The 21,070-nt window shown below is 38.7% G+C and overlaps 1 protein-coding gene and 1 pseudogene across 2 annotated transcripts in view; one reads left to right on the forward strand and one right to left on the reverse strand.

Annotated features, from left to right (window-relative positions):
- Positions 1-21,070, reverse strand: part of FBXO25 (F-box protein 25) — a 74,858-nt gene that overhangs the window by 17,936 nt on the left and 35,852 nt on the right. For both annotated transcript variants that reach the window (XM_049904661.1, XM_049904662.1), the window contains 4 exons: positions 19,931-20,023; positions 7,556-7,649; positions 6,827-7,011; positions 2,073-2,255 (listed from right to left, as the gene is read on the reverse strand). In XM_049904661.1, the coding sequence (XP_049760618.1) occupies positions 2,073-2,255; positions 6,827-7,011; positions 7,556-7,649; positions 19,931-20,023 (555 nt within the window). The remainder of the gene's footprint in view (positions 1-2,072; positions 2,256-6,826; positions 7,012-7,555; positions 7,650-19,930; positions 20,024-21,070) is intronic.
- On the forward strand, positions 4,721-4,839 carry LOC126087598 (uncharacterized; annotated as a pseudogene).

The raw sequence follows: 21,070 nt of genomic DNA on the forward strand, positions 1-21,070 counted from the left end.
AAGCCCACCTAGAATGGTTTTTGCTAAGGCCACCAATAACCTCTGTATAACTCAATCAAATAGACATTTCCTAGTCTTCACCGTAATTAATCTCTCAGCAGCTGCTGACACTTCTCCATCTTTGGACACTCTTCCTTGGCTTCTGTGGATTTCAGTATCCTGTTTTTTCTCCTACCTCTCTAGTGCCTTTCCTCTTTAATCCTTTGTAGTTTACGCTCCTTTACTCAGCCTTTAAGGCTGGAGCTCCTCAAGGCTCTTCTTCTCATCTCAATCTATTCCTTCTCTGTAGACAAGTGCATCCAAGTCTATGGCTTCAAATACCACTTATGTGTTGCTCAGTCTCCATTTACAACCCCAGCTTCGATCTTTCCACAGAATATCCAACAGCCTACTTGACTGTTTTCATTTAGATATTTAAAAAGCATCATACTCAAACCTGTCCAAACCTGTAACTTATCCCCAAACCTGATCAGCCCCTCTGGCATTCCCCACTGCAGGGAAATGCTCTGCTGTCCACAACTGCCTGCAAGCCAGAAACCTGGCTTGAGCAACTCCCGCAACTCCTCTTCACCCTCATTTCCAATCAAGCATCAAATCCTACCAATTTTATCTCCTGTCTTTCAAATCTGTCCACTTCTGCATTTCCCTAGCCACCACTCCTTCTTGTGACCGTCTGTTAGTCTTTCTTGGGATAGTCTCTTCATGGGTGTCCTTGCCTTCCACTTCAACCTATTCCTCAAACAAGAGCAAGAAGGATCTTGAGCCTTGTGCCCTTTTAAGACCTATCTATATGGGATCAAACTGACAAAAGTAACTCAGAAGATTAGACAGGAAACTTAGGGAGCAGTGAGTTTATGTTAATGGGGGAGGAAGAACTCAGAAAAGGTGGGTGAGAATGGTTACACAACTCAAAGAACGTAATCGATGTCACTGAATTATACATTCAGACACTTGAATTGGTCTATGCTGCGAATCAACAACAGCAATAAAATAATCATTAATTAAAAAATTGAAATTTGCTCAAAACCCTTCAATGCCTTTTCTAAGGTCTTTGGATGAAGACTACGATCCATAGCATGGCCTCAACGACCTGCATGATCTGGCCCCTGGCTACCGTACCAGCTTCACTTATGTCACGTCCCCTCAGCACCTACCTTCCTATCACAGTGGTTATCTTTCAACTCAAGTATACAATGCTCCTCTCCATTTCAGAGCCTTTACACAAGTTGTTCTCTCTGCCTAGAATCTTCTTGCTTCTGCTTATTGCCTAGATTACCTTAATTTTCTCAAGGACTTTCCCTTACCCCTCCCTGTCCACTTGTGAAATGCTTACGTAATTCTACACTGCTTCTGCATCGCACTTATCATAACCTCCTCTAGACAGTGATCTCCATGAGAGTAAGGACCATACCTGCCTTGTTCCTGACTCTATCACCCCTGCCCTTCACTTTGCCTTGAGCACAGCAGGCACTCACTACGTATTTGTGCAATAAATGAGTGGATGAATGATTTCTGCAGTGATCTAGAAACAGCAACAAGATTAAACTTTGGATAATAAGTAAGCAATTGTATGGGAGAAGACCCCTAGGAAGTATACATAACGCTGTACTTTGTGCTGCTTCCCACACGGGTTCTTGAAGGCAGTAGGAAATACAGAAAGTTGAAGGACTAGTCTTTGGAAATTGAAGAATGATGTGTTAGTAACTGATAACAGAAAACTAAGTCTCAAAGAGTTTAAACAACTTTTTATAAGATATATAATTTGATAAAAGGTAGAACTGGAATTCATCAAATTAAGGAGAAAAGAAAAGAAACCGATGATTTTGATACACTATTGCTTTTAAAAGAGGTTTGGTTTTGTTGTTTTGTTCTGGGCTATTTTTAGCCCATGGTTCTTTTTACATTTGAAAAACTTACCATCTACAGAAAAAAACGATAGGGAATTTTAACGAACTGTGGTTATTCTTGCTTCTTTAAAAATGTACCTTAAGTACAGTGTGTGGGAAAACACCCCCGAGGTATCTACTCAACTCAGGGAATCTGGAGGGCGACGTCTCTGCCATCGTACTTACCTGCTTTTCAGCAAAATGGTACTGACAAAGCTTCTTCCACAACTGTCTGTCTTCACTGAGCATATACAGCGTTGGAGTCACTTGACCTAAAGTTATGATGTCCCATCCATCTGAGAATCTGTATAGTATGTTGTTCAGCATGTGTAAAGGCAGATCACTAAGGGTAAGGCCATTGTTCACTTGCTGAAAGGAAAACATTGACATCGTCTGACTGAGAGCACAATACACAGTAGCACTTACTTACACCTGAATTTAATGCTCAAGCTAGAATAAATACTTCAAAATACGGACTACAATTTAAAATACGACTTTTCTGCACTTCGCAGTTTGTAAAGTGCCTGCACCCGTGGTCTCCTCATCCTCACAGCAACTGCAAGGCAGGCAGGGCAGAGGTTGTTTCTGTCTCACAAATAAAGAAACAGATGCACGAGCAGGTAAGTGACGCGCCCTAAGCCACACTGGTGGAAAACAGAGAAACACGAAATAAAAGCTAGGTGCTCTTTGTCTTAGCCTCCTTTCTTGTGGCTTCTAGTATACCACTATGTGAACCAGATATATTTTGAGCATTAGGAGAAAAGTATTAAACTAATACATTAAAAAAAAAAAAAGCCTGGAAAATGGTAGGTTCTAAGAACGTAGAATTGTTGAAGAAATCAATCTAATGCTTCAGGAGCACAACAAAGACAGGCATTTTATGTGGCCGTATGGTAGAGCAGAAAGACCTAATTTGGCCTGTGAGTCAGGAGACCCCAGGCTGACTCTGCACCTTGGTCACTACCTGGGTGGCCTTGGGAAGTACCTTAGCATGAATTGGTCACAGTTATTTCAACTAGGGGAGGTAGACTAAATTACCTTTAAGGTCCCTTCTAGCGTAACATTTCTGTGACTTCACATTTATAAAACATATCCTCCCTGACATAAGCCTGAGAGTAAATACGATGTATTTATCCCTCAGGCTGATGAAAGTGAAGAACCATATTTATGTACATTTTAGAGCAAAATTAAAAGCTGACTGTGCTATATAAAAGGGAACAGAAAAACAGATATAGTTGTATTCTGTTCTGAGAGATGAGCACTAGCCCCCTACTTGGAGGCTAAATTAGTTCAAGAAATAACTCTACTTTGAAGGCTGATGTAGGGCAGCCCTGGATCTAGTTTGGGTTCTAACCCATTTAGACTTTTCAGTCCTCAAGCTGTCTGAAACTGCATGCCTAAATTCTCATTAGAAGAACTTGTTACTAATAGGCTGGAGTATTTAGCTGATTCAGCAGGAGGGCAGAGAATAAGTGTTTGATGAGACTGCTTGATCCCAGCTCAGCTTTTAACCACAGGGCACTCGGCCGTCATTGTATTCTGAGTTAACATCCATGTACACACCTGCATGCTCCTCACACGTGTTCAATGATTTTTTGGGGGGGGTGTCCCCATGTGGTCTATATATACTCTTAAAGCCATGAGGGCAGTGAGAGTGGTCCCTTTGATTTTTTGTAATGGTTAAGAGCTTGGCTGTGAGCCAAAAGGTCGGCAGTTGGAACCCAACAGCTGCTCGTTGGAATCCCTAAGGGAAAGTTCTATTTTGTTCTATAGGGTCCTATGAGTCGGAATCGACTTGATGGCAACGGATTTGGTTTTCGATTTGGTAACCCTAGTACCACGGCATACAACTGGCTAGAATGAATTAATTCCTTGAGTTTGGTCTTACAGACCTCTGCCCTCTATGAGAACAGACCTAAAATGAGTGGGGAGCAGTGAAAGGTGAATGAACCGGGAGTCACGACATGCCTTGCCATTTACCCATTTTCTTCTTAGTGCTTCCCTGCTGCAGTCCTACCTATGGAATACTTTCTTAGCACTCTGAAAATATTAAGTGCTGAAGGACATTAATTGTGCATCCAAACGGGGCAACAGAAAGGGTAGACTAATACTGATGGCTGTTTCTGAATTATACTTCTTATTTATCAAAGTGCAGAAAGCATGCTGTTAGACACCCAGTAGGGCCTTGATATTTGCTGACAATTTATGAAAGAATCTACCATTATGGACACATTGTGTTGTTTATGTAGGATACATCGGGGCTTTGATGGCCCTTTCATCCCTGTAAGTGCACGTCATTTCACTTTTCACTTCGTTACACTTGTTTATACCTGTCTCCACAACTAGACTGTCAATCACTCTTCAGGCAGCAATGAGGTCTTAACGTGGGCTACTGTGCCGCACAATCCTGGGGCATCCTGTCCTCAGTATCTAGCACAGGGCCTGTGGCACGAGGCACATATTCTTTGAATGAATGAAAAGATGAATGAATGCTCACCATTGACTAGTCTAAGCATGTTTTATTCAAGATTTAGCCAGTGATTTCAATTTTATTGTCTAGCATATGGCAGAGAATACATATAGAAGATAATATGCATGTAAATTTATCCCCCATCTAATAGTCTTAACACTATTATAAGAATTAAGTCTTATTCTGAACAGGTGCTTCATTCTTCTTAATGAGAGAAATTTCTTCCCCAGACAGTTCATAAAAATTCTGCTGCTAAAATCAGAAAGCTGAAGGTAGTATGAAGTGGTAGAAAAAAACCCTGGGTTTTAGTAAGGAATTATAGATGCTGGTATGGCAATTTGGCATCTGGTTCTGGCAGGGCCCAGGCTATGGCCATACCACCCTGAACGCGCCTGATCTCATTTGATCTCTGAAGCTAAGCAGGGTCAGGTCTACTCAGTACTTGGAGGGAAGTCCACCTGGGTATACTGGATACTGTAGGCTTTTTGCGGGGGGGTGCCCTGGGGGTACAGTGGTTAAGAGTTTGGCTGCTAACCAAAAGGTTCTCATTATACTTCTTTTAAAGTATCAACAGTAATTTCACTTTTGTATCATAATTTCTCCCTACCTAATCAAAATGTTAATATGGTAACAACAGTTACTTCTAGCTGAGGCAGTGTACTTGGACCATCAGAGTTGTGGAGATGTATGTCAGGCCAAAAACAGAAGACAGTCTTCCTAGCCATTTTCTTCTAATTGTAGTGTCTGTTGGCCACTCCTTGGAAACCCTATGGGGCAGTTTTATTCTGTCCTGTCCCATATGGTCACTATGATTCGCAATCGATATTGGTTTTGTTTTGGTTAGCCATTTTGAGTGTGGAAAACCATTTGTCAACTTAAGATAATTTATATTTCCCATTATCCTCTGCTTCTCTACCAAGCTAATATAAATGAAGTGAGATCTAAAAAGGTGCTTTCTGAACTACACATTTATACCTCTTTCTTGCTCTGCCACAGTCTACCTAGGCAAAGATGAAAGGCTTTTCCTTGCTTTCTTCTTTCCCTTCCCTTTGTGGTATATTCAGGTCCTGTTCTTGGAGTTTCTTTGCTATCCTCCCTCATCTGAGGTTGTCATTAATCTACATTTCTTTATAAATAATGCACGACAGCTAAGTCTTGCCTGGAACTTCCCAGTCAGACCACAAAGGCTGCTAATCTTGGTCTTTCCCAAACATTCTCTCCCTTAGATGCTGACCACTAAAACCCCATTGCAGACAACCTCATATCTCACTCCCTCCCCAGAGATTCATTAGCTGAGATATTATCAGTTCTACAAATTAGCAACATTAAGGATAAATGGGATTTGTAGCACGTGACTTGGCCTCCTCTATTCATTTCTTTCTGTACTATTTCTGCCCAATCTTAGCTGTCTTTCACAAGTCTTACACACACTTTACATCTGTGAATTACATTCGCCTCCTATTTTTTCTGAAATTTACATCAACGCTTCTCTAGCAAACTATGTTCCATGTTTTAAATGTCTTACAAGTGAACTTTCATAGCACAGCCCACTTGTACATGGGAAACGAAGACAGGTAGGGTAGAGCCAGATTATAGAGATCTCTGAATTACTGGCAGAGTCATTTTTAAGACAATAGAAGAAATAATCCAATGTTTACATCAAATTTGCTTATCTCTTATTGACACTGAATATTTGATTATTGATAAGTTCAGACTGGTAATAGGGCATCACTACTTTTTTTCTAAGCCCCGTATTTAGATGGCTAATAAATGATCAAAAGTTAAGATATTCCCAAATCACTTTTGAAAACAACTGCTTTCATGAGGAAGATCTATATATCTGTATCTACAGTTTATTCTTTCTCCCAGGTAGTACTAGAGATAAACAAAATACAAATCTAAAACACTTACTTTGATCAATAGTCTTAACATTTTTCTCACTGAAACTAGTTACCAGAATAAATAAAAATAGCAAAAACAACTGACATGAATTACACCTTCTTTTTCCCATGTTCTCTGTTGCCAAAGAACTATAAAACAACACACACACACACACACACAAATAGAAAGCAAGAGGAGAAATAATAATAATAATATCCCTGGAGAAACAACAACTAGATAAATGGAGAATTACTGGCAATATAATTTAGCCTTAGCTTACTGAATGTTATTTTAGCAGCCTGAAACACTTCATTTCCTTCGAAGGTAAATTAATTTACCACCTAATCACCCATGGGATCAGCTTTGTTTAATGATTACCATCCCTATTGTCTTTCTAATAACAACTCTAAGCCATTAAAGGTTCTTTTGATCCGAATCCATCTTAAAACAATTTAATCAATACTTGTGAAAGAGGTAAAAAAAAAATCTTTCAAAAAGCTTTAAGAGTCTTTCCTGTGTGCTTAGAAGAGGCAATGACTTTTATAACATAAAATAGAGCATAATACTTTTTAGGCCAAGCAGTTCATACCTTCGTCATCTGAAGATTCTGTAGCTGTTGTTGCCAAGTGAGGATAGTTTCTAATCGGCAAATCCAAATATTGATATTTCCCACCAACACGGACTTTCCTACTCCTCTAATAAGAATACAAAGTGTAGAGCTTAGGTCTTGGAGAAGATCTTTTATTAGGCGAGGATTTTGGTGGTCACTGAGAACTGGAATAAAGAAAAAGCTATGGAGTGAGGGATACATATATATATATATACATGCACACACACATATAGTCCTAAATTCCTATATATGCATAACTTCTTGGTGTGAAATTTAAAGTTCTGCTTATTAATAACTCCTAATTAATACAATTATAACTCATTAAAGAAATTATTGGCTTGTCTGATGCCCAGGTGAATAAATCACAACTTTAGTAATTATGCAAACATTACACGTCTAAAATGAACAGTGACTGGCTAGCCATGAAAAGGTAAAGTATCTTTTTAAAATTCAGGGATTAAATTATCTTTCTTATATATCTCTTTGTAGCAGAAACAAAATTTTAAAAAGGTCCACTATGGTAATATAGAACATTAAGAATTGGAGGGACCAAGTTGTCTGCCTAATACTATCATATTATTTGACATTATTGATTCTGAAAGAATACATACCTGGGTGGCGGGGAGGGACAAAAGAAAAATCTCATACTTTTTCCAAATTTCTAATTAAGAATTAGATTATTTTAAAAAACATCAGTGATCATCTTACCCTTTTGAACGATTTTATCCAAAATGTTGAAGTAATTCTTTTGTGCCACACCACTCAATGAAGTTAATTGGGATTTTGCAATTAGCTGCAGTAGCTTAAAAGAAAAAGGAAAAAAGCTAAGGCAATATATAAATCTATTTAATAAGGTAATAACCTATAGTAATATAAAACCAAATATAGTGTGAAGCTATGCTAGCATGAGGCATTCTAAACTGTCAGTGTATCCATCTGAGTGCACTGTAGGAAAGTCACCACTCTACCTGTTAAGCTGAAAAGGGTTTAATACAAGGAAGTTGAGGGAATCTTCAAGTCATGCAGAATTGTATCCAGTTGACGGAAGCTAATTTATATCCAGGACCCTAGCTAGCAGGGAGTCTGTGAATTGTAGTTTTTAGCCTTCCAACCTTTATAGTACAGAAGCACATTAGGAAGAGACTAAAATAGATGCTGAGGGCCAATCCACCTTGGTTACTAACAAATATTTTTAAAAGACTACACACTCAGGCTCGATGTTGTTTGCTGACCAGATACTCAGAAAATCAAAAAAGATTTTCCACATGTAAACTAAAAAAACTAAAACTCCTTCTTAAACTAAACTTTGGTCAAAGAATATACAAGTTGCAGAATGTCTAGGAAAAAGTATTAAAAACACCGTAACAGAATTTATTAGTTAGTTTTTTTTTTTTTTTTTGCGAGAATGACGAATTAAAGTCTTCCACTACTTAGAATGCTTCTACTTCTGTTTGGATCTCCTGGAACGCTAAGCTATTTGGTGTAGACACCCCTGTTAAGACCCTTTCAAGAACCAACCGTTTTCTGCTTTGAATTTTTTGTTGGTACCAGGTGTTTTTCAGTAATGGAATGTATACAGATTAATGGACTGTGTTTAAATTTTTGTTTGTTAATATGGATTTTGAGAAATACTGTGTAAAAATACATGATTTGTGGGTGCCCGTATGGCCCGCTGATCTTGGGTAGCAGGCTTTATTGCAAGGTGTCTTCCATTTGGTGCATGGGGCACCTCTGGTTTTGCCTAAGACCTCAGCTATTTTGCTTCAATGAATGTTTCTTTCACCTTTCACCATTACATAAATCTCCACTGGAGGGCAGCAAATACTTTCAGTGGGAAAAGTAGAGTCCCCCAAAAACCTGAGAGCCAGAAAAAGTGGGTGGGCAACCATATATTCCACTGGTTTTGAAAGGAATTTATAACTTCACTCTGAAGTGAATCTTTTGGCATTATAAAGTGCTTTCCTTCTTTCCTTCACTGCTTCTTGTCCCATTTCATTTTTGTTTATATTTGCCTGGTATGCTTTTCCCATTTTTTTTTTGTTTGTTTTCCTTTTTTTAATTTTCAATCTTTCTGAATCACTGTATTTTAGGTGTGCTTCTTATACACAGGTTAGAGTTGGGTTTTGCTTTTTGATCCAATCTGAAGATCTCTTAATAGCCTGTTTTACATTTATTGATACAACATGTTTGGTCTCAATTTTGTCTTTTTTATGACAAGTTTTTGTTTATACATATATATTTTTTACATCTTTGCACATGCATTCTGTTTGTCTCACATTTTCCTCAGAGTATACTGATGTTGTGACAGCTACTTTTTTTTTTAATACCCATTGTTTGAACAAGGTAGAACTTCCCAGACCACTTATTTTGCAGAAGACTCCAGGAGGGAAAGGCCATAGTAGCTTTCTAGGCTTATCCGTCCAAATCCTCTCTTTCCTTTGTTCCCATAGGGAAAGGTTGTTTTTCACAAAATATGCCTCATCTGTAACCCCACTACCCACCTCTCAAATAAAAACTGGGTCTAAGAAATCTTTTGATGTCAGCCCTCTTCCCTGTAATTCTATCACTTATGGCAAGGAATATAGCTTATAAAACATTTGCCTTTCTTGCCAGTCCTCTTTACAAGGAGTATGTTTACTGACATCTTCAATATATACCCCTGCTGAGTCTTTTTTGTCTGCCTCTACACTTCTATTCAGTTCTCTCTGTACTATTTCTGCTCAATCTTAGCTGCTTTTGGTAAGTCTTACACATATTTCAGAGTCTGTGAATTACATGTGCCTCCTACAAAAAAAAAAAAAAAATTTTCCTACTTTTCTGAAAATGGGATAGTTCATCCCCTCCTTTCAATTCTCTATGCTGCATTTGTTGATTTCCACAGAAAGAAAAGAGAAAATACTAACTCACATAGCCATGTTGACAGCAGAAGTACCGAAAAACTATAAACATGAAAATCACACAGGAATGTTCAGAAGATTATCATTCTACAACTTCTATTATATCTACATAAAGCATGCCCTCCCTACAGTGAAGTCATTACAGAAACACAACACTTCAGGGCACTGTCCAGAAATTTGATTAGATTATACCAAACATACCTGAGAAACCCACTGCTAAAATTTCAATTCTGTTTGTTCATCTTTCCAAAACATATTAGCTAAATATTACTATTAGTACATTTCTTCCTTATTTTGACCATCATTAGAATATTGCTATTTGAAAGTTAAATAATCCCCTGCCTGAGTTTAGAACTAATTTAAAGACAAAGAATTCGGGCCAGTTGAGATTAAGATATCAGATTTACTGCTAATGAAAGCTGGACTGACGATGTGCCTTAGGTCTGCAGCACAACGGACTTCCTATTACTGATCCCTACCCACCAAACCACAGGCATTGTTTAACAACCAAAACCTTCCCAAAATAGGCTTCTTGTCCCTACAACACTTATGACACAAAGGATGCAGACCAGAACATACAGATATGTTTGTCTTTTATTCCCTAAAAAAAAAAAAAAAAAGGAAAGAAGAGGAGGGTAATGCATGCCCTATTTCTCACCAATATGATAAATGATGGGGCAGAGACAGGCCAGGTTGTTACCCTCATACAATGCTTCTCACTGTTGCCTGTGGGAGGTCCATGAGGTCAAATGAAGTATTGCATTGGGCAAATGTACTCCAGAAAACCTTTTTAAAGAGTTAAAAAGCAGAGATGTCACCTTAAGAACTAAGGTGTGTCTGACCCAAGCCACGGTATTTTCAATTATCTCATATGCATTTAAAAGCTGGATGATGAATAAAGAAGACCAAAGAACTGATGCAGTTGAATTATGGTGTTGCTGAAGAATACTGAATACACTGCCAGAAAAATGAACAAATATATCTTGGAAGAAGTACAGCCAGAATGCTCCTTAGAAGTAAGGACAGCAAGACTTCATCTTACATACTTTGGATATGTTATCAGGAGGGACTAGTCCCTGTAGAATAACATCATGCTTGGTAAAGTTGAGGGTCAGCGAAAAAGAGGAAGACCCTCAACGAGATGGATTGACACAGTAGCTTCAACAATGGCCTCAAACATACCAACAATTATAAGGATGGCGCATGACCGGGCAGTTGAAAATAGGTGTCTAAGAAGTCCCAATAGTGTCGTTTCTTGGTCTGTCTTCTTTAATGAATCTTGTCTTAAAACATTAACATATATTGTTGATGACTTAAATCCAGCCCCTTTTAAGGGGAAAAATCACAGGAAATGCCTGGAGCGAATGAAAGAGCCTACAGTCAATTCTTGAATCAACATTTAATAAAAAAAAGATTAAATAAAATATATCTTTTTCATACAAGAAAAATTTGAGTCAGGTACCTCAGAGAGTAGCCTTTTGTGAAGAATCTCTTTTTATAATATAGCTATAACTTCTATTTCTGAATATTGTTTTCCTGAAAAGAGGAAGTTCCCGCAGATTGCAAAGACAACTGGCAGGAATTCAGTTCTTGTAGGGTCTCCTACCGGTTTGACGGCACGGGGTCTGGGTACCGGTTAGTCCACATTCAGCTGGCATTTATGAATAACTGGAATAACTTACAAAACAATTCATGTGAACAGTGGTTCGCTCCTTCGTATTCACTCGTTCACTCATGTTATGAACAACACGTACCTATTCCCCGTCAGGGACTGTTCCAGGGGGTTGGGATGTAGCAGGGGTTACTGAAGAAATGATTTCATGACAATAATTCAGCATTTGACTCTGTCTCTCAGACAAAGTTCAGCAAACAAAGGCTTCATTAGCAGTATGATCAGAAATTCTAAAAATACTCCTTTTCAAGATTTTCATTTAACTTGACAGAGTATTCTTTTACAATGTCACATGATGCATTTAAGAAAGTAACTTGCTTTCTATCAGAGGAAGAGTTTATAAAGTTGAGAAAAACCAGGTCTTAACACAAGCACTTGTCAGTTGTTGTCGGGGTAGGTTTTCTCATCTCTAATCTTGGACTATAAATGGATTCCCATGCAGATGTTATCCCTCAGCCCGAATCGTTCACAAGAGACAATGAAAACAGTAGCTACAGCTACAGAACACATCGAATGGCCTAAAAAGAGCTTCACATGATTTCACTAATTTTGATCCTCACTACTGTCCTCTGAAGCTGATACTAATGTTTGTCAGATGCTGTGGGTGAAGGGGTTAAGTAATTTGTCTGAGATCCCCTGGTAAATAAATAAGAGATAGAAATCAAACACAGTGCAACTCCAGAGCCAACCTCTTAACCCCTAGTCCCTGCTGCCTCTCCAGTGTGGCACTGATTCCATTTTAAAGACCCCTGGAAACCCTGGTGGCGTAGTGGTTAAGTGCTATGGCTGCTAACCAAAAGGTCAGCAGTTCAAATCCGCCAGGCGCTCCTTGGAAACTCTATGGGACAGTTCTACTCTGCCCTGTGGGGTTGCTATGAGTCGGCATTGACTCGACGGCAGCAGGTTTGGTTTTTGGTTTGGTGTCATTCATGACACCAGTGTTTAACCATTTCCATCTCCTCAGCATGAGCTGCTGTGTAAATTAACTGCTCTCAAGTAGGCCTTAGCAGAAATTATGAAAACATTTAAAAATAACCACTTAACTAGCCCAGAGATGCCTTTTAGCTGGGTTTGTGTCTCTACTATTTAACAGATGCCCGAGGCCCTTGGGAAACAGTGGGGAGCTCATCTCCAGAAGGGAGTAACACCTGGAACATATGACTTCTAGCATTAAAGGGACCAGGGCAGGTGAGTCTATAGAAGAGCAGTTCCCAGGTACATATAAAGTCTGTATAAAGACAAGTGTGAGAGAGAGAAGAAAACACAAAGATAAGTGGTGACAGGAAAGGCTTCAACGCTGTACCAAAAATATATTATCGCTGCGAGTATTAAATACTGGGATATACCATTACTGAAGGTTGTAGAATCTTCTGTTAGCAAGTTTATGAAATGGACACAAGAGAAGCCCGGTGATATTAAAACAAACAAAAACAACAAAATCCTTGTTTCTAATAGAAAGAAAAACTGTCACTGAAATTATAGAATAGATATATTTTTTAACTCCGAAATCATTTTGATATTTTCTTGAAATAACCCAGACAATAAAGGAGTCATCTTACCAGAAGTATTCTGAAGCTACAAACTTTACGGCAGACAATTACTCTGAGCATAACATGCGCCTCAGCCCCTGCTGTGACGTTCGCAGCAAATTCACGCAACCACTGCAAGGTGCTCCTGTCTCTACCTTGGCCAGTAATGACACAACTGTTGTTGTTGTGTGCTGTCGAGAACTGTAGGACCTCAGATTTATGTCATTTGCTAAGCTTATTATACAATCTGCTCTAATATACTCTAGATGCTTTTAATGTTAAAAATAAAAAAAAACCTAACATACACTTCGCCAGCTACCTGAAAAATATGTATGAGTAAAAGGACATGCCTGTACAGAAATTTTTTAGTAACTTTATTTTATGACTGTTTCTGAAATCACCATGTTTTATTTCACCTGCTGGCTTTCAGGTACTGACAGGTGATCTGATGCTATGACAAATGTATTGTCAGCTTCTCTAAAGGAAAGAGAAGATGCTATCTTGACCTTCCAGTATTCTCACTCCTCCATCAGCAAAATATATTATGACACTCACTCTATTGGCATTACAGTGTCTTCATCTAACCTTTGCCCAAAACAAAAGGTTTCCCTGGATTATAACACTTGTAATTTTTTTTCTTTCTTTTTGCTACCTTCCTAGTTTGTAATCATATCATTAAACTTATTATTATCATAGATTCATTTTTCACACATTTCAAAGTCGCATGAGCATGAGAATATTAAAAGACCTCTGTAGGCTAAACATTCATTCATTCAAAAAGTTTTTACTGAATAACTATAATGTGTAAGGAATTATGCTTGATTCTTTAGGGAATACAAAAATATAAATAAAATATGATTGTTACTCTCAAGCATAAAACCCTTTGGTCCAAATGGTATGCCATCATTAAAATAAACCTATTATTTAGAAATATTTCTTAGAAAAATATGATAACTCTTTTAATGAAACTTGATACAGTAATGTGTAATAGTGAAAAGAAGATATTCTACCAGTAAAGGACCTCAGCAAAACTCTGTAACTCTTCATTTGGCATATGGCAACCACAGGCAGGATGGTTAACCACTCAAAGGTTTAGAGCTGATCTGAGACTCAAATGAGAGGAAGCATGTGTAAGTGCTGTACAGCTGTTAAGTAACATAGAAATGGCAGTTTTCATTATTTTCCAGACCAAACTGATGTCCACTTTAAACACTTGGAAATGACAGTGAGCAACAATGGCAAAGACCACGTTCTATCCTAACACGGGACCGTCGCTCATTTCCTCAGCTGGGAATGCTCACTTCTTTGCTCGCTTAATTAAACTCATCTTTCAACTACTAATTCAGATTTCTTTCTCAAGGAAGCCTTCCCTGGCCCTTTAGACTGGTCAGGTCCTTCTATAATAAGTGCTGACAGTACTGTCCGCCTGTCCCTGACAGTCCTCACCATAACCTATACTCTAGCTGTGGGAGCCCCTGGTTCAGCTTTGTTACCACAGTCACACTGTGAACTCCATGAGGGTAGAAGTTGTGTCTCATGTTGTCGCTATTCATTCTCCAGCACATTTATGTCTGACTTACAGGATAAACATTGGAAAAAAGTTATAAAAAGAAGTGCCATTTAGAAGGACAGCTAGAAACTTAAGGCCTATTCATAGTGTTGTTGTTGTTTTGTTGTTAGGTGCTGTCGACTTGGTTCCAACTCATAGCGACCCTATGCACAACAGAACGAAACACGGCCCAGTCCTGCACCATCCTTACAATGATTGTTATGCTTGAGCCCATTGCGGCAGCCACTGTGTCAATCCACCTCATTGAGGGTCTTCCTCTTTTCCGCTGACCTGTACTTTGCCAAACATGATGTCCTTCTCCAGGGACTGATCCCTCCTGACAACATGTCCAAAGTATGTAAGATGCAGTCTCACCATCCTTGCTTCTAAGGAGCATTCTGGTTGTACTTCTTCCAAGACAGATTTGTTCGTTCTTCTGGCAGTCCATGCTATATTCAATATTCTTTGCCAACACCACAATTCAAAGGCGTCAATTCTTCTTCAGTCTTCCTTATTCATTGTCCAGCTTTCACATGCATATGTATGATGCGATTGAAAATACCATGGCTTGGGTCAGGCGCACCTTAGTCTTCAAGCTGACAACTTTGCTCTTCAACACTTTAAAAAGGTCCTTTGCAGAAGATTTACCCAATGCAATGCATGTTTTGATTTCCTGACTGCTGCCTCCATGGCTGTTGATTGTGGATCCAAGTAAAATGAAATCCTTGACAACTTCAATCTTTTCTCCGTTTATCATGATGCTGCTCATTGGTCCAGTTGTGAGAATTAATTTTTGTTTTCTTTATGTTGAGGTGCAATCCATACTGAAGGCTGTGGTCTTTGATCTTCATTAGTAAGTGCTTCAAGTCCTCTTCACTTTCAGCAAGCGAGGTTGTGTCATCTGCATAATGCAGGTTGTTAATGAGTCTTCCTCCAATCCTGATATCCCATTCTTCTTCATACAGTCCAGCTTCTCAGATTATTTGCTCAGCATATAGACTGAATAGGTATGGTGACAGAATACAGCCCGGGCGCACACCTTTCCTGACTTTAAACCATGCAGTATCCCCTTGTTCTGTCCAAACAACTGCCTCTTGATCTATGTAAAGGTTCCTCATGAGCACAACTAAGTGTTCTGGAATTCCCATTCTTCGCAATGTTATCCATAATTTGTTATGATCCACACAGTCCAATGCCTTTGCATAGTCAATAAAACACAGGTAAACATCCTTCTGGTATTCTCTGCTTTCAGCCAGGATCCATCTGACATCAGCAATGATATCCCTGGTTCCACGTCCTCTTCTGAAACCGGCCTGAATTTCTGGCAGTTTCCTGTCGATATAGTGCTGCAGCCGTTTTTGAATGATCTTCAGCAAAATTTTGCTTGTGTGTGATATTAATGATATTGTTCTATAATTTCCACATTTGGTTGGATCACCTTTCTTGGGAATAGGCATAAATATGGATCTCTTCCAGTCAGTTGGTCAGGAAGCTGTCCTCCATATTTCTTGGCATAGACGAGTGAGCACCTCCAGTGCTGCATCACTTTGTTGAAACATCTCAATGGATATTCCATCAATTCCTGGAGCCCTGTTTTTCGCCAGTGCCTTCAGAGTAGCTTGGAATTCTTCCTTCAGTACCACCGGTTCCTGATCATATGGGACCTCTTGAAATGGTGGAACATTGACTAATTCTTTTCAGTATAATGACTCTGTGTATTCCTTCCATCTTCTTTTGATGCTTCCTGCGTCATTTAATATTTTCCCCATGGAATCCTTCACTATTGCAACTCAAGGCTTGAATTTTTTCTTCAGTTCTTTCATCTTGAGAAACACCAAGTGTGTTCTTCCCTTTTGGTTTTCCATTTCCAGCTCTTTGCACGTCATTATAATACTTTACTTTGTCTTCTCGAGCTGCCCTTTGAAATCTTCTGTTCAGTTCTTTTACTTCATCAATTCTTCCTTTTGCTTTAGCTGCTTGACATTCGAGAGCAAGTTTCAGAGTCTTCTCTGACACCCATCTTGGTCTTTCTTTCTTTCCTGTCTTTTCAATGACCTCTTGCTTTCTTCATAGATGACGTCCTTGATGTCATTCCAAAACTTGTCCGGTCTTCGGTCACCAGTGTTCAATGTGTCAAATCTATTCTTCAGATAGTCTCTAAATTCAGGTGGGATATACTCAAGGTCGTATTTTGGCTCTCGTGGACTTGCTCTAATTTTCTTCAGCTTCAGCTTGAACTTGCGTATGACAAATTGATGGTCTGTTCAACAGTCAGCCCCTGGCCTTGTTCTGACTGATGATATTGAGCTTTTCCATCGTCTCTTTCCACAGATATAATCAATTTGATTTCTGTGTGTTCCACCTGGTGAGGTCCATGTGTATAGTCGCCATTTACGTTGGTGAAAGAAGGTATTTGCAATGAAGAAGTCGGTCTTGCAAAATTCTGTCATTCGATTTCCAACATTGTTTCTGTCACCAAGGCCACATTTTCCAACTACTGATCCTTCCTCTTTGTTTCCAACTTTCACATTAAAATCACCAGTAATTATCAATGCATCTTGATTGCATGTTCGATCAATTTCAGACTGCAGCCGCTGATAAAAATCTTCTATTTCCTCATCTTTGGCCCTAGTGGTTGGTGCATATATTTGAATAATAGTCGTATTAACTGGTCTTCCTTTTAGGCATGTGGATATTATCCTATCACTGACAGCATTGTACTTCAGGATAATTTTGAAATGTTGTTTTTGACGATGAATGCAACACCATTCCTCTTCCAGTTGTCATTCCCAGCATAGTAGACTATATGATTGTCCGATTCAAAATGGTCAATGCCAGTCCATTTCAGTTCACTAATGCCTAGGATATCGATGTTTATGCGTTCCACTCATTTCTGATGATTTCTAATTTTCCTAGATCATACTTCGTACATTCCAGGTTCTGATTATTAATGGATGTTTGCAGCTGTTTCTTCTCATTTTGAGCCATGCCACATCAGCAAATGAAGGTCCCGAAAGCTTTACTCCATCCACGTCATTAGGGTTGACTCTACTTTGAGGAGGCAGCTCTTCCCCAGTCATCTTTTGAGTGCCTTCCAGCCTAGGGGGCTCATCTTCCAGCACTATATTAGACAATGTTCCGCTGCTATTCATAAGGTTTTCACTGGCTAATGCTTTTAAGAAGTAGACCGCAGGGTCGTTCTTCCTAGTCTGTCTTAGTCTGGAAGCTCAGCTGAAACCTGTCCTCCACGCGTGACCCTGCTGGTATCTGAATACCGGTGGCATAGCTTCCAGCATCACAGCGACACGCAAGCCCCCACAGTACGACAAGCTGATAGTGAGATAAATAAAAAGTTATATACCTATACTTGTCATTTTTATGCCTTCATGTCAGATTAGCTCAGATGGCTTTTAGAAATCTTATGTTCTTACGTTCACATTTTCAGATTGCTGTGTTTGGGAGCCATGATGCACTTTATGGTAATAGTTTCAAGAGAAAAACAGAGGGATAACACTACAACACCCAAGAGACACGTGATACACGAGATTGGATACTGCTACCTATGAGTTGAAGCATATACTGTTACACAGTAAACTTTTTAAAAAGTATAGTACAGTACATATATAAGCCAGTAACACAGGTGTTCATTATGACTATCAAGACATGTATTATAGGTTATATATGTACTGTACCATTACACACCTGGAGCCCTGGTGGCATAGTGGTTGAGAGCTACGGCTGCTAACCAAAAGGTCAGCAGTTTGAATCCACCAACTGCTCCTTGGAAACCCTATGGGGCAGTTTTACTCTGTCCTATAGGGTCGCTGTGAGTCGGAATCGACTCAGTGACACTGGGTTTATTATATGCCTCACAGTGGAATCGCTTTGTATACAACAGACATGAGATCCACATGTTCCATGTGGGAAGCTGATGAATTCCATTATAACCTTACGGGACCGCAGACGCATACGTGGTCAGACGTTACCCGAACAATGTTATGTAGGGCGTGACTGTACTGTTATTTGAAAGTAGATGTAGATTAGTTTTAAATGAATATTGCAAAGTCTGAGGCAACCACTAGAAAAATGTTAACAGTATAACAGATAGGCAAAGGATGTAGAGAATATGGAATCATATGATATGCTCAATTAAAACCTGAGAAGGCAGGAACAAGAGAGGAAAATAAAAAAAGAAACAACCATTGCAACAAACAGAGAAGTTACAAATACAGCCGGTATTAATCCAATTATATCAATAATCACTTCAAATGTGAGTGCTCTAAATACACCAATTAAAAGACACAGACAGTGGGTTAAAAGATCAAAGTATGTGTTGTCTACAAGAAATTCAGTTTAAATACAAAGGCACAGACAGAATAAAAGTAGAGGGATGGAGAAAGACACATGATGCTAACACTAATCAAAAGAAATTTTCAGTAGCTATATTAATTTTAAGGAGCCCTGGTGGAGCTGTGGTTAAGCACTGAGCAGCTAACAGAAAGGGTGGCAGTTCGAACCCAGTAGCCGCTCTGCGGGAGAAAAGATGCGGCAGTCTGCTTCGGAAAGGTTACAGCCTTGAAAACCCCATGGGGCAGTCCTACTCTGTCCTTTAGGGTCACTATGAGTCAGAATCAACTATTCAGCGGCAATGCGTTTCTTTTAGGCTTACAGTTGCTTAACCTCTCAATTTTTTTAGTCCTTCAGGTAACATTTTTTAAACGTCTAAAGCCGTTAAAATAGAAATTCTTCCAATGTTTCAGAGCACCATTAAAAATACAAAGTTACTAGCTTCATAAACCATGACTTGTACTTTACCTGTAATAGAATGAAGGGAATAAACCACATAGTAATTAATCTTTAGACAAATAAAACAAACCGTAAATGGAAAATATAGCTAAGATTCCTTCTTTGTGAAAGTCACCCAAGATAAAAATCTCTTCTAAAAATAAATTAATGGACTACAGCTTTTGTGAAGTTCTATTTTGTATAAACTTCTGTTTTGTTTTTTTTTTTCCCCCTATTAAACAAGGTTCATTCTTTGTGAAAAACCTGAAATCAAAAACCCATTTCAAACCCTCAGGTAAAAACATCCCTATGGAAAAAACTGTGCCTCTTCTCTTTGTATCGCTGACAGCTATTCCAAATCACACACACAGAGACAGTTCTGCAGCAGAAGTCGAGCTCTCCAAGAAAACACGTGGAAGCACCATCAGTTCACAGGTGATCCTGCAAGAGGCGGATGAGGACTTAACTTCTGCTGACGCCCTTTCAACCTATAACACCAAGATGAAGGAAATTCTCCTGAACTCATTTCTTTTTTTCCTACACAAACAAGTACAATTTTATGCAGCTGCCAAAACCATTTTACACTTACAATCTCCAAAAGACAGTTATTCAAAAGAATCATCAAAATACATCTGGAAATCAAATACCTACTTTGACGACATAATTGAACCTTCGGGTATCCTGGATTGCACTTGAGAAGTCTAAGCGATTGAAAGCTTCTCCCAAGGTACAGTAGCCATGCCTCTGGCAAAAAGAAACACAAAACAGTTAAAATAAGTGAAATTAGTTAACCAGTCAAAACTAACTGACCGTGTCAATTCTGTGCAGTTTTTTTTATTTGACAAAGGCATTTGTTGTTATTCTGCAAATGTATTCCAGATTTAGATGAGAATACGGAAAAATAATAGCAATGTGAAATTTAAGCCACTTATGTAATAATCAAGACATTATGAATTAACTCTCCGTTTTTATATTATTGCCTATGTAATGGCACTGGAAACATATTTATTGAGTATCTTGCCAGATTCTTTTGCTGGAGACAAGCTGGGGGCAGGTATAAAAATTAAGTTAAGATCACATAAAAACTGGATGTATTTTAGGCTATGCAGCAAAAATACACAAATCATCTGTTCAGTTATTATGAAGATACATTTGCTATAAATACATATGTTTAAACATATTAACTGCAAAGGAGTTTTTATTGTTTCAATGTTGAAAGTATGAATGACCACAAAGGATCAAGAAGTTAAAAGGAACCTGGGTACTAAGAAGTAGCATCTCCCGGGCACTGAAAAACAACTTTAGGTGAAGACTGAAGGAAATGGGGAGGTATTGATCCAACAACTGGTAATTTCTAGGCTGGAGAACATGGACTCAACAAACCAAACAAGTGGATAATCAGACCTACAGGTCCAAAAGTCAAAGGAAACAAGCAAACTTGAGTATGTCTTTCTTTAGTATCTCAAACACTACTATTCTATTTTAGGTATTTTTCTTTAATGAGATATCCTACGTTCTACATTGGTTTGCATGGATTTGCATTTTAGCTTTCAGGAGTCCTTTTAAATTCTACACTCTGTATTTGAAACACAGATTTCATTTCAGACTTGTGGAAGCAGATAAACTGGAAAATAATCAGAGAAAACCTGAGGCAACAGATTACTTCTCGAATTTAAACAGAGGACATGAGATGGTCTAGTAAAAGTAGTTGGAGTACTAACACCTTAATTTCAGATGCACTTGTTTTATAAAGGCTAATTTAGTTTTGTGTCTAAGTCCCAATAACAGTCC

Source organism: Elephas maximus, chromosome 12 (genome assembly GCF_024166365.1).
Source record: "Elephas maximus indicus isolate mEleMax1 chromosome 12, mEleMax1 primary haplotype, whole genome shotgun sequence".
In the NCBI taxonomy this organism is placed as follows: Eukaryota; Metazoa; Chordata; class Mammalia; order Proboscidea; family Elephantidae; genus Elephas; species Elephas maximus.